Source organism: Larus michahellis, chromosome 7, assembly GCF_964199755.1.
Source record: "Larus michahellis chromosome 7, bLarMic1.1, whole genome shotgun sequence".
NCBI classification, from domain to species: domain Eukaryota; kingdom Metazoa; phylum Chordata; class Aves; order Charadriiformes; family Laridae; genus Larus; species Larus michahellis.
This window is the reverse complement of record NC_133902.1, coordinates 5,028,799-5,043,724: the sequence shown is the minus strand read 5'-3', so window position 1 is coordinate 5,043,724 and position 14,926 is coordinate 5,028,799. Positions and strand designations below refer to the sequence as shown.

The window sequence follows — 14,926 nt, the reverse complement described above, 5'->3', positions numbered from 1 at the left end:
AAAATTGGAAAAGAAAAAAAGCACAATAGCACAACATCCCATTGCTTTTAATCAATGCAAGCAATTTGTTAAATCTCGAATGAAAGGCACTGGAACATAATCCACTGCTCCAGGCAGGCGTTAACCAATGTTATTTGGTATTGAATTTCTTTCCAGATGGATCACACGTACCTTGTATATGAGGAAAAACAAAACTAAAAACGCACAAAAGGGATACTTTTCACTGTAGGGAAGATTCTGCCAAGGGATTTCCAGGAACATAAACTGGTGGTTGCTGTTGGGGAAACTCATTCTCTCCAACCTGCAATCCTGTGACACAAAATTCACTGAAAATTGGACTACTAAGTCTATTTACTAAGTAAATATCTCGACAGCTTATAAATTCCAACAATTTGGACTGAAGATAAGCTAACATAAGTACTTTCTTTGCAGCTGTCTAACATCTGTAAACACATCTACATATGCACAGCAACCAATGAAAAGATTAGTTGTTCCAACTCAGTTTAGAGAACAGTTTAATGGATGCAAGCGAATACCAAGGGATGCTCTCCCTTTGCGGGGAGATCCCTGAACACAGGGATCTACCTTCACAGGTCTGAGAACACCAACAGGCGGTTTCTCCTGGATTTCCAAAGGGTACAGTCTGCACCTCCACTGAACTCCATGGGAATTATCAACAGAGTTAAAGAAACGTTTCTGCAAAAAGCGGAGTTAGCCAAGAAAGCTCTTTGGCACATGGAAAGGCTACTGGGGAGAGTGCCTGATGTTTGAGAGTCCCAAGAGGGTGAGCAACAGCAATACTTCTTCCTTTAAAGCTCATCTATAAGGAAATAAGAGCCTTCTCAATAATCTGCAATATACGGTTTACTCAAAGAACGCAGTTAAAAACTGAAACTGAAAACAGCTCCTATCGTCTAAATGAAGCGCGGCAGCTGGTTGCCTATTAGTAAGCATAAAACCAATGCCAGGATGGCACCAACAGCCACATAATGAGGTTTCTAGAGGATCTCTGTTCATGGTTGTGAAAGTTCCTGGACAGATTGACCCTCCCATATAATTGCTCCATATTACCCATAGGAACAAAGTTAAATGAACTGAGAAGGGCAAGCCTTACTGTAAGTCATTATCAGTAACCACAACTGTCAGAACAATTCCAGTAACTTACTAATGGACTATATCGGCATTTCCTCAAATTTTACATGCTGCATGCAGAACTAGCACTCAGTAGGAGTGCTGTTTGCATTATTCTGTCTGGTTTAAAACATATAATTTAGATTATACCTTTAACTAAAAAGGAAAAAAAAAACAAACTCAAAACCAAGCAACACAGCCTTTGATATCCAACACTGATCTGACAAAAAATGAACTTTATGAGGATAACCTGCCATTACTGATTTGGTGGGCACACACAGACTATACAGATGCAAAACTTACAAGAAACACAAGCTGTTTATCATCTCTACTGTAACAAAAAAGATTGTGCCAGTTTTCTAGCTCAGTGGTTTTTGATTAAAGCTAGACAAAGCTAAAAAAAATTGTTCGACTACTCACACACTCCTAAGTAACCAAAAGAGAACCAACGGGGAATGTCTTGCAGAAAAGCCCCATCATACAAACAACTTTGTAATTAATCTCTTTTTAATTTCCAGTGAAGCTAACACAGAAATGAAGTGAGAGTTATCCCTGGGACAACCACCCAATTTTAATTCAGTACAAAACCCTAAAATACACATTGATAGAAATGTATTCTGCTTCCTAACTGTATTTTCACCTGCTGTGGTTTTGAGGGTTTGGTTGGTAGATGTAGAAAGCTATATGGCTTTCATCCAGGACTTGGGCACAGTATCTAATGTTACAACTATCTACCTGCCTGTTTATTAAGTTTCCAAAAACAATTCTTAAAATTGCATAGTTAACTATATGATATAATGAACACCAGTGGTTCAAAATTTAAAGTGCACACTGCATTTAAGCCATCTACAATCCAAATTGAGGTTGCAATTCCTTAATGGATGAAGATCTCAATGTTTTTCTTCTGACCCAATTTCACTGCATTCTTAGACTTTTCTTTTTATCTAAGACTGAACAAGCTGCATTCTTCCAGAAGTGTGACTATACTCCATATAAACAAGTCTCTCGAGCGAGAGGAAAGCACTCTGCATCTTTCACTTGACAACAAAACTAAGGTCCTTGAAAGGGTCTAAGCAAAATTGTATTACCAGGCTAAAACAGGCACGTTTTAGTGGGAATTTGGATCTAGTTCTGCTTACCAGCACGGATTTGATAGAAAGTATCCTCAGCAGATGGGAGTCAATGCCTTTTATCAAACCACTGGTAAAGTTAGTTATCTGCACAGCCTGCCATACAGCAGCCAAGAATGACGAGAACCTCATGCTGATGCATTAGTACTGAGGTTCAAATTAAATAAACTCAAGAATGACATTTACACAGTACTACGGTAACTTTCCAGAGGTGCACTCTGTATTTGAGAAAAACGGAAATAACCCCTATTTAACATACCCATGCACATCAAGTGAAATTCAACAGCTTGTTTGTACAGGAGGTTCCAATAGCAAATAATGAGCGAGCACTTCTGGCCTTAAAGAAGAGGGAAGTACACAGGCACGCTGACAAAAAAACCCGACATGTTACATTAGAATAAGAACTGACTCTCAGATTCCACCAGAGAAATTCTATAGAACCCCACAATTGTTGATTCTGTTCAAAAGATGCACCTACTTTTCAGAACCAACCCATGCAAGAGGGATTTCAGTACTTGTCAAAGTCCTAATTTCAATACAGACCTTGGCGGGGGGGGGGGGAAGCTGTCCTAGTTAAGAAACAGTGTTGAAAGGAAAGCTAAAAACAAATAAAACAGGCATCACTGACTTGTTTATTTCTGAAACCAGCAAGAAACTTCAGAAGCAAACACAGAGCTCTGAAGTTTGAAGTGTGGTTTTTACATCTCTCCCTCTCTCCAAATCAAGGGCATAGTGCTATTTCTAGGGTAAAGCCCAGAACCAGAGCAGGTTTTTAGTCCCAACCACCTTTTTTCGGTGATATACTCGGGTAATCTTTCACACTGTTTTATGAGGGTTTGTTCTTTAGTTTCTGCACCTTCAAAAAGACCTAGGATAGTTTCTGTAGCCTCTTTCCTGGGGATACATGGAAGTTCATGCATAAACCTTCACATTTTCTACAGATGAAAAGCAAACAATGAGTTTGAGGTTCTTGATGCTAACACTTGTGTGACCGCATTCTTTGTCAACTGGATAATTCAATTTTGTACTGGAAATTACACAGGCAGTCCCCAAAGTAGGTTATGCATGTGTGTGCGGTGGGTTCGTTGGTTTTGGTGTCCCCCCACCTCTTCAAATATCATCCATTTATAGACATATTGAGGTATACAAATATCATTATTTTTATTAATTAAATTAATTTTATTAATTATTGATTACGGTATTTTTTAACGCAATCCAACTATAAGGAAGGCATGCAAATAAACCTTGTGGGACAAATATAATCTTTGGTTTAGTGTTTTAGGGTAGGTTTGGTTTTTTAAGTCCTCAATACAGCACAGGAAGATGAAAAGCACTAGTTGATTTTACTCTAATGAAGCCCAAGCTATTTTTAGAGGGAAAACCTCTTTTAAATCCTGAAGTGCTTGGCTGATTTTCACACTCTTTTATTAAGTTATTTATAAATAATAACGATACCCAGGAGAGCATCTTCCTTCATTGCCTGCAAGCTTTGAACCTCCCCAAATTCTCATTAAACTACTTCAATAACTTGTTCATACAGTCATATAATTACAGTCACATAATAAACAGTGAAGTTTCTCTTCTTCCAGAAGACACAAACCGTCTCCCTCATCGAGGATTATTTACGATTAAAATAAGGAAATCGGTAAATTGTGCTCAGTCTGGTGGTGTAGTTAAGTATATGATATGCCCGAGACTCGTATTCGACCTGGGACTGTTACAGGGGAAGCCAATCCAGCCACGTATGAAGTGGCCTTGTGACATTCTGCCACGACTCTTCAAGAGACAGAGGTTCTGCCAGTAGCCTTGGAAATAAAACCCATTCAGTTCCATGCAGATATAAGGCTAAAGAATCACTGATGCATAACTGCAATCGAGAAAACTCTGCAGTAGTAGGAAACAAAGCAGAAAGAGAAAACAATCCTATTTTGAAACAGGATTACAGTACAAGTGGTTATGCATCTTTAAGTAAGCTTTTGCAATACCAAAAATCCGCTTTTGTTCAAATCCTTCCCTTGAAAACCATTTTATTTGTGCTGCCACTCAGACAGAGCATATATCTCTACCCAAAAAGCCCGTGTCGTGGATATTCAAATGGTAAATCAGTAAGATAATTATCGTAGCCATTCGGCCTGGCTAGCTGAGGCACTAGCACACACTTTTAATGCAATAGTTTCCCAAACTTCCTTATTCCAGAAACAAAGAAAACAAGTCAATGGTACTTGAGAAAACTGTGAGACACCATTGCCAGAGATTTGCAATTAATGGCCAGCGGAGAAACATTTTAACCCAGATTCCTCAGTCTCTCCTTGCACTGTACCTTCCAGTTCAATAAACAAAGTGCTGCAGCCTTCGCTTACTACCGCACAGCAAGTCCGCAGCCAAATTACACCGTATTCAGTGCTTCTTGGCAAACGCTCCAAACCAAGGCCATACATAGCATGGACTGTCCTTTCATAGCAGATCTGCTTTGTTTTTTTCATAACTGTCATAAAGCAAGGAAAATTAATCATTACCAAGGGCTGCTTCAGTTAAAATCTGTATTAAAATTAAGAGAACCAAATGACGGGAACACCACATTCTGCTTTGACGCGAACAAAAAGTAAGTTTAATTTAGAAGCAAGTTTTGCAATTAAAAAAAACCACCTTATTGGGCCCGAGTAAAGCGGAGCTCAGCAGTTCTGAGGCTGCAGAGCAGGCAGCCAGCCGGCACCCAGGGAAGAGGCTCATCACACTCCTCCCTCCCTGCTGCTTCCCCAACTACCTTGGGAAGGAAAAAGGAATTGGTGAATTAGCTGTTTTTTGTACAGCCTCTTTCTTTCCAAGAGAAGATGAAGGAGATGCAGCGGTGAACCATGTATCAGCTGGAAAAGTAACTGCCCAGGCATCTGTGTCCCCCCCGGAATTGCAGGTAAGGGAGGGATGGAAGGGGAGACAACAGCAGTTCTCTGGTTTTAATCCAACACTGAAGGTCCACTGAAATTCACAGGAACCTGAGCAGCAACAGCACAGTGAATAGAGATCAAGGTGTGCAGAGCAGAGAACAGGGATAACAAAGAAAAGGAAATTAAATTAACATTGACAACTGGTACCTTTTTCCCCAAAAGACCACCACGCCTGTAAACAAAAACCCTGTAAGGTGTGTCCGCATCTCATTAAGGTGACTTCTCTGTGCAAATCAGTACCGAAGTGAAAATTTGTAAGCAACATCAGTATTTAGAGGAAAAACGGTCAGTAAGTCACTCCCTTTAGTAAGATCTGGACTGTACTATGAACAAAGTTTGAAAGCAGTTTCCTGGTGATTATTCTCTACTGAATGTGGCTGTTTCTGCCCAAACAACAACAGGAAATTTGAAATAGTTCTGCTGAAAAATGAAATGCAATAATAATAGTAATAAAAATATTCAGTACTCCAGAGTACTCCACATATATGAAGTACTGCACAAACACAAATTTATCCTAATCATCTCCATGAATCAGGTACGTGTTATTAATAGCACCATTACGCAATGGCTGCAGATTCCCGTTATTTCTTTTGCTCACTTCTCTTATTCCTCTTTTCCCTTTCACATGCAGAACTCATCTCTCCGATTTGTTTGCACTCCTTCTTTTCTCCTTCAAATTTCCTCACCCACCCGCTCTGGTACCCCTACCCTCTCTGTTCCCAGTGCCACACGCTTTAAGACACACAGGGGTGTTTTGTGTCCTTAGCAAGCCTGAACACTTTGAGCAGGTTCATCTCATCTACCTGCATCACTTAAACCTGAAACTCTTAAGCTGAATTTTATTTTTTTTTTACTGGATAAACTGATAACCTGCATAGCAACACTCACCAGAAACATGCAGTCATCTGACAACAATTAAAAACACTACTCATGATATCCGCACAGGCACCTGCTTCACCACCCGCCACTTCTTTTGGAGAAGGACCAATGTCTCATTTTCGAGTATTGGAGCTGAGTAATAAAGGAATACTCATACAGTGGCCCAGAACGCATCTACTACAGCAAATGCTGACGACCACTAAATGGTCTACTTTTCATCTAGTTTTACGAGGAATTTGTCATAGGTAATAAAATCTGTAGTTTCTATCTAAACCATGGAAGCCTTCATCAATTTTTTACACAAATTCATCAGTATCACCTGATATGATATCATCCACACACAATGCAAGTACTAGCACAAGGGAAATTTTCACTCGCATACACATGCAATATTGCACATTCAAGCAAACACATTAGTCCCTTCTTTGCTGACTTAGGCTATAACTCATCAATAACTGCAGAATTTCTCAGGGCAAACACTTAAGTTGACAGGATTCTTTCCTCTGAGCTAGCACTTTTCAGAGCAGTTTTTAAAATGCTAAGCCAGATCTATTCATCAAAATTGTTTTCTTTAGATGGAAAACAGTATAATAAGAAAAAGGATGACTTGTTTACCTCCCTGGCCAAAAGCATACAAACAGAAAAGATGAGACAAACACCTTTAGTGAATGGCACAGACCCGAGAAAACAAGCATTCAAAAATCAACTGCAAACATGACCGTGCGAGATTTGGTATCTGCTTAAGCATCTGACATGCCAAAAGATCTGAGGTATTAGGTAAAAATATTAATAGGGCATCAATATTCGACAAGACCTGTCTTCCAGCCTCATTTCAACTAACAGGTGTTAAAACCTTTATTAAAAAATTTAGGCATTATTGTTTTTCTTTCCAGAGGTAGGTAAAACTATCCTTGAATAATCAGTATAGAAATTAAGTAGGGAACTGAGTGACTTAGAAACTTTACGCCTCCTGTCCACAGTCCGTAAAATTTCTAGACAAATCTCTTTTCCCAATAAAACTCAGGATCAGATGATTTATTAAATGAATTGAACCAGCAGCGAAGCTTTCAGTCGACGAGATGAACACGATACGCTTTCTCTAACCCTCCCAGAACTGGGGTACATCAACATGGAGACCCTCATGCCCCCAGCCCGAGGGCTGCCCCGGCACCACTGTGATCCTAACGAGAAAGTGCACAACACCCCCGTGCCAGCAGCGCTGACACAGCAGCCAGCCCCACCCAGGGAAAGTGAATCCAAACGGATCCACAATCCTCCTGGCTTAATGGATAGCAGGTTTATCTATTACAGGCATAGCAAGGGTTTGCATAGCGCTTCAGCTGGTGCAATTCCCTTGTTGCTTAATATATGGTCGATCCTTTTATTCATCAAAATTTTGTACTCGCAGATTTTTTTTTTTTTTTAATTTCCCCTCCTTTTTTTACGATTACCTACATATGTAAAATTAACATGGACAGATTCTTCTTCATTCTTAGTTTTTCTAGAAGAGATGATGCTCAAAATGGGACAGAAAAATAAAAAGGCGGATTTAGGCAAAACGCAGGTCTCTCCAAAGTCCCTCCCAGAAAAGAGCTTTCTGGCTCTCCTCCCCTTACTCCCCAGTGAGATAGCACCACAAACAATACAGCCTGGGGCTGCCAGCATGCTTTTTAAAGAACATTCACAGAAAACACTGCCAAGAGTAAACTCAAGTTTCCGCTTCTCCTGCCTCACATGGTGGCGCATAAAGAAAAGAGGCTGACAGATGAGTCTGGTTCTCTGCAGTGGGGTGATAGCTCATTCTCCATTATCAGATCATGGAATAAATACGTAATAGGTTAAAGTACTTAATATCATAAATTAAGCAGGGTCAAGACCAAGTGAACGCTCCGGTATTTGATACAAATATATCATTCCTGTGGCATTATTTCATTACTCTGCAGCATATAATCATACACTTGCAAAGTTTATGTTCCCATCTCCATTCTTCAAGCTCTTTTCATAGGTTTCACAATTTCACTAAAAATACATTTGGATTTTTACTGTTGCGTCTTTGTGACAACGTATATATATATTTATCATGTAGTTCTATCAATTAGTCTAGCACCACTATTTACTGCACTGCAAATATTCATCATCAAGACTCACACAAAGCTTCTCAGCTTATCCTAGGAGTATGTTTGGTCTAATCTGCCAGCTCCTGGTGATTTTTTGGGACCTTTTGCTAGCTTTTACAGCTTTTTGGCATTAATAGCTCATTAACTGCTTTCTCTGAAGACAAGTATGTTGCAACTCTCTAATAATTTCCTCTGCCAGTATCTATTTCTGAGCTTACTAATACTCAATTCAAGAGTTTTGAACATCTTGCAAGCTTTGATTTGTCGCCAAGGTTGCCTTCTGCTTCTACACCAGATTTCTTCATACACCTTACAGTTATCTCCACCTTGCAGAAGTATTCCGTGATTAGTTTTCACCCTGTTTTCCTAAAGATCCACAAATTACACTTATTTCTTGGTTGGTTTTTTTCCTCAGCGTTGTGGGTTTTGGTTGTTTAGTCTTGACATTTCCAAATAATCAACTAGAAGAAGGTTCAGCTGTTTCTGAAACTGACTAATTTAATTCTATTTTTCATGCATTTTCATCCTAAAAACATACCTGAGAGTTTCATATGTTTAACAAGATCAAGGTAATTGACGCCTCAGTGAATGCTAGGCTCAAGTTCTGAAGAGATCTACAGGATAACGTTTACAAAATGTTTTAAGTTTTTCTCTCTGGTTTCAAATTTTCCAAAATAGTGGACTCAGAGGAATGTCAGTTTCTTGTAAGTGTATCTTACAACTCCAGAAATATTTTATTTGTAGCTTTCTTTAACAAAATGCCAAATGTGTAAAAGTATTCACTACCCCTCCGTTAAAAAAACCCAAAGCAAAGCCAAAAAAACCCCCAAACACAACACCTAGAAAGACTCAGGTTTACTCAGATTAACTGACATTGACTCTTCAAAGTACCACATTTCAGCTACCATTTACCCCCAAAATATTAGGACTGTTTTTTTTTCCCTGGAATCTTTACATTTACTGATCATACATGTTTAACAATAAATTCAACCGATAAAAAAAAAAAACCTAATTCAAGTTTTAAATTAATTTCTAAGTATTAAAGATATTAAAGAAAATTGAGGATACAGCGGTGGTAAGCCGCAATCGAAAAATTTGGGTTTAATTTCCTGTAAGAGCTTTTTGTGCAGTTCTGGCTAGAAGTTTGTTATCTTAAGAAAGCACATCTGAGAAAGCCACAGGTAATTATTTATTTATTTATTTATTTTAAATGAAAGCCTGCCCTCTGGTGTAGGACTGGAGTTTAACACGACAACAATCAAGAACACAGAGGCATGAAGATCAGTGCTACTTCTTGACTATCTAGAAAACATGAACCTTCCAGAGCTCTTCCTCTGGAGCATGATGCTTTTGCTGAACAGGGAACACACAGAGCAGCTACTCATAACCTAACGGCCCCCCAACAAGAACAAAAAGAAAGTGCTTCCTATTTTGCTTGTTATCTTGGCCAATAAGTTACAGTCAATTTGGAAATATTTAAGTGCACTGGTGATTTTGGAATTAGTGTCTTCCATCACTTTTTGTACATTTTCAGTAGAGACAAAGGGAAAAAACGCTCTTTGCCTGACTCTGACAAATAAAGCAGAAGAAAGGGAAGAAAAGCTAAGTCCCTGGGACTTTCTGTTTTGTTTTCTCACCCTTATCCCAGTTACAATACTGTAAAGGCATTTACTTTCTTAAGAGAGGAGGCCAAGCATGAACTCTGAGTCACAAGTGACTTGCGAAAGCTCACTGAAGACAATATATAAACGTCACTTAGTGCTGACAAGATCCTAAAGTCAAAATAACTGAAAACTACCGTGACTGCTACCTACCACATGCGTTTCACAGTCAGCATGAGCAATAAATGTTTATCCAGCTGCATAAGTAGCAGCGCTATCACAGAATACACCATGCAAGACATTCATTGTGGACAATATCTATAAAAAGACAAAGCTTTCACCCGTACTTGAAATTAAGAATGTTCCATTCCCCAGAGAAGTTACACACCTCCAACACAAGGAAAAAACAAATAACACCTACTTTCGAAGGTGCTCATGTTCCTTCAGGAATAGTTCTGTTCTTCTGTTATTCACTCCAGACCCACTTTTATATGATCTAAAGTGTTAAAAGTAATAAGAGTTAAAAACCATTTTTTTCCAGAGGCTTTTCATTATTAGACAATATTAACTGATTTGCATACCTATCACGCTTTGTTATTCTGAGGTGACCAGACAGAAGAGTTCCAGACATTAACAATGTGATTTGGCACAGCATAATAGTTTTTACTTTAAAACATGAATTCCTTTTCAGTTAAGAAAAAACAAACCAAACCAGAATCTTAACACAACCTTAATAAAAGTCATCAATTCAAATAACTTCTTTGGCTTTGTTCAGAGCACAGATGAATAAGCTATGCCAAGTATTCTCCTACAGGAGAGCTGCCTTCTCCCTCCAAGGACAGTCCCATGCCACTGCTGTAACACACAATATGACTTACTCGATATCTTTTCGTACTGATCCCAACAGATTCTCCCTTTCTCGTATTGCCAAGAAGTTCGCTTTGGTTTTGTGGAATTCGTGCGTATAATCCTGTAATGAAACAGTTACTCCAAAATGTGGATCGTGAGATCAATTTAACAAAACAATATACTCAAGTAAGATCCAACCATCTTTTAAAGTGTTAACTGTTCTTTAATACAAAGTGCAAGACCAACTCACTAATGAAACACCAAAAAAACCTGGAAGCTCATGCAAAATATTTTTAAAATTCACTGCTCTTGCAGTATTTGCTAACTTTTTGTAGCTAGAGCTAAGACTATGGAGAGAAATCCACTGTAACTCCTTGGCCCAATTTCATATATCTTCACCTTTCTGATGAATTACCATTTTATGTTGGAATCTCCCATTACTGGTTGAATAAGAAGCCCAGTAAAATCTACTTATTTGGTGTGGTGAAGATGTTCTTTGGTTTATTTTGTTAAGTTACACCAGATGAAAAAAGAAGTCTTTTCAGAACAGTGAAGATAACTTTTTTCTTTTTTTTTTTTTTAAACGTTCAAGTTGCAATTTTACATTTGAAAACATTTCAGGCAGCTAATACTTCTTGAAAATCAATTTAACCGGCAATTGGCGTCCACCAAACCCATTGTTAACATTTGAAAGAATTTTTCACATAAATGCTATGGCTTTTACGAAACAGTATGCTTTTTACATTCTGTATTGCATATTTAAAAAAAAAAATAAACCAAACTGTATAAGACCAGACAATAAATAATAAACCCTGCATTTTTAATATTAATATGCCTTGAAAACATCACCAGTTTGAAACATCGTTGATTTATAACACTAATTACTGGCTTTAGCCATCACATTTCCTTCAAGTCCCTTTAGATAGTTTTACAATCGTATTTTCTTGTCTTAAATGTGATATTCCCCCTTACATTGCTATGTAACAGAACACACAGACAAGATAATTCATTACAGTGCCCTTCTCCTTTTGCTACATAAAAGACACCTACATAAGATGGCATGTTTTACTGTTCTTAGCTAGGTGCTAGTCACCAACACGACATAAAAAACCGCCATTTTTTCAACCCAGAGTTCACTAATTGTAACGCCTGGAGAGAAGTGAGATGAGATAGGCAGCACCTAAATCTTCTGGCAAGACGTTCAAGCATGCTGTGATATCAGCACTACTAATAATTATTCCAAACAAAGCAAAAAAAAAAAAAAAGCAAGAAGGACACACATTTGTTACCTGCAATATGTCTCTATGACGCTGTAACGTATGCATCAGTGCAGCATTCAGGGATGGGACTCCTGCGCTATTTGTGTATTCTGCCATTTTGTCATTTATTCCAGTAAGCTACAGGAAGGAAAAAAAAAACAAACCCAACCCCAAAACATGAAATGGCTTATATTGCTAAGAAAGTTACAATGCATAAGTTGAAGGAGCTAGTTGTAACGACACATACCTTCAGAAACACTTTTTATCACTCACACTAGTATTTCCTAACATGCATCACAGAAACCTGTTCTGCAATATTTCCTAGATGCTACTGAAACAGAACCACAGTAAGTTGAGTTACCTTTCCCAGAAGCTGTTCAATCTCCACAGCCATGGTCTCAAACATTCTGTCCTGGCTTGAGCCATTTAAGAGAGGAGTTGTATCAGAGCTAAGGAAAAAGAGGAGGAGCAGTTACTGAAAAGTAACTTCACCTTTTCACGAATGCAAGAAATAAGGAAACACTAGCGTTAGGTGTTGGCAAGCTCCACTACCCAGGTTTCCTAGAAAGATGAATTAAACTCAGAAAAAACTACATTTTTTTATCATACATGCCATTAACTTTTATCTGAACTAATGACATAGTATCACTTGGGGAAAATATGGAAGATATGCCTGACACCAAACACTACCAGCACATGTCTAGCACCAATGTCCTTCTCTGCTCAACTTTTAAGCTTGCTTTATTTATTTATTGGCAGGAGGGAACACTGCACTATTAGCATGTTACACCAGCTACATAATTACACCTCAGTAACACAGTGCTAGGACAACCCACTGACCTATTAAGCAGTCAGGGTACTACACAGCAATACAAACCACACAATTAATCACAATCACAGTTTTATACACTACACCTTCCCTATGCTTTTTAAGGTAAACTAAAACCACAATGAGAAGTCATATCTAAGCGACAGAATACAAGCACAACACTTCCTATGCCAACTTGTAGAAACTGCTTTCTTTTACCTTTCAGAAACTGCTCTTTGCTTTGGTAAGCTACCATAACTAGAGTAAGAGAAGTTAGTTTTACACAGGACAGCAAAAATAACTAAAAAAATTAGATTACATGGCAAGTAACAGCACAGAGCTAGAAATGAGAGAGACTAGGACTCTGATTCAAGAGAAACATGACCATTCTTGAGGCTCTCTCAAGCCTCCAGGATCAGACATTCATGGAAATGTTCAAAATCGGTTCAATCATCAAAGAAAAATACCAACACGCATACATACAGTAGTCACATTCACAACGCGTTTACATGATACGTAGTGTTGGGGCCCACAGTTAATAAGCAAAGAATGACAGTTTATAAAGGTTGTACACAGTGACAGAGACGCTGATAATTAGTGCTGTGGAACTGTAGGGAAGACCTCAACTCTGGCCCATAAGCTAGAAAGACTTGAAAAGTTTTATCATACAAATTCTTCAGTCAAACATGAATCTGCATAAAGCAAACAGAAACTATTCATATACATACACATGTATACGTATGCATCTGGTTCATATATAAAACCATATATATAGCTCTCATTATTATTACTCGTTTTAGGAGAAAGCCAGAAAGAAACAAACAGCTACCCCTCCTGAAGGGAGGGCTGGTCCTCTGTGCAACCTTGGACCACCCACAGCTGCTCAGCACTCCAGCTCCCTTATCATTAACACAGGGATTACAAATACCACACCACCTGAGATGCGTAAGGCTAAATTCCCCTAATACTGAAGTCCCTGAAAACCTCCAGCTAGCTTAACACAAGAAAAACTGGAAAATAAGGCAACGTAGTGAGCATTAAAAAGTCGTATCGTTAGTTCACACGCTAACGCCACGGTCACAGTCTGAAGTTTAAATTCAGCTTCCCGGAGTGACATGTAAGCTCTCACGATGCACTGCTGCAGCCCACACACCTTTCTGACTCACACGCCAGTATCGCTCAATACTGCATCAAGACCAACGCCAGCATCACAGCATAAAGAAGTGCTGAAATCAGCTGCTTAAGAAGCTAAGCATAAAAGCCACAGGTGGGACTAGCATTCAGCAAATTATAAAAATGAACCAAGTACCACAAGCAGCATTTAAAACATAAAGAAATGGGCTAGTACCTATACCTGTCGCGCCTTCCGTCTCGGGTGCTGCTGTAGCTGGTGCAGAGTTTGCTGAAGGAGACCAGCTTCAGGTCCAGCTCGTTCTCCAGCTGCCTCGCCTGCTTCCTGAGATCTGCACAGGGCGGCCGAGAGTGGCGGAAGAGTCACAAACCCACACGGTGACACCACGAATTTTGGGGGGGAGTGAGGTGGGAACGCGTTTTCACCAGGTGCTTTCAAGCAGAGCTGGCGCAGACCCCTCAGAGCCTCAGAGAGGGGAACCCCACAGAGAAAGGGGGACCAACAAAGGGGGGGCCCTCGCAGATGGGGGACCTCCCCACGCTGGAAGAGGAGGGTTCCCAGCTGGACACCCACAGAACCTGTCTCCCACGACTGGGAGCGTTCGGCGCAGGGTGTTACCCCCCCTCGCCGCGGCCTCCGGGGCCTCCCCGCCGGGCACCGACGCCTCATGGCTGAGGAGCCGACGGGGCCACCGCAGCCTCTGGGCTCGGGCGGCGCCAGCCCCCCTCCCAACCCCGGAGGCGGGCAGAGGGAACCGGCGGCGGTTCCACCGTGCCTGGGCCGAGCTGTGCCCCGGGAGGTCTCCGCGGACCCGCCGGCGCCCCGTCCCCGCCGCCCTCAGGCCCCACTCGCCTTCCCAGTAGTTGCTGCTCCCCGCCGCCATCTTTGTTATCCAACGTCAGCCGCGGCCCGGCGAGACCGCGACGCCGACAAGGACGGGCCAGAGCGCCTTCCCGGAGGCGCGGCGCCCGACGGGACGGGCGGACCTCCCGCCGCAGCGCCCCCTAGCGGCTGGGCGGCGTCTCGCCCCCGCTCTCCCTGCGCAGCGCCGAGCACCGGGCGGGGGGCGCTGGCC

The 14,926-nt window shown here is 40.5% G+C and overlaps 1 protein-coding gene across 2 annotated transcripts in view; it reads right to left on the bottom strand.

The window, feature by feature from the left end:
* The window catches only part of GOSR1 (golgi SNAP receptor complex member 1), a 32,256-nt gene extending 17,414 nt beyond the window's left edge, over positions 1 to 14,842 (bottom strand). Inside the window, exons 1-6 of one of the 2 annotated variants that reach the window (XM_074596338.1) lie at positions 14,704 to 14,842; positions 14,068 to 14,182; positions 12,273 to 12,360; positions 11,942 to 12,049; positions 10,682 to 10,773; positions 10,225 to 10,299 (exon numbers count right to left, since the gene is read on the bottom strand). In XM_074596338.1, coding sequence (XP_074452439.1) covers positions 10,225 to 10,299; positions 10,682 to 10,773; positions 11,942 to 12,049; positions 12,273 to 12,360; positions 14,068 to 14,182; positions 14,704 to 14,734 — 509 coding nt within the window. In that variant the 5' untranslated portion in view covers positions 14,735 to 14,842. The remainder of the gene's footprint in view (positions 1 to 10,224; positions 10,300 to 10,681; positions 10,774 to 11,941; positions 12,050 to 12,272; positions 12,361 to 14,067; positions 14,183 to 14,703) is intronic. The other variant, XM_074596339.1, reaches the window with a different exon arrangement.
* Positions 14,843 to 14,926: the final 84 nt, after the last annotated feature.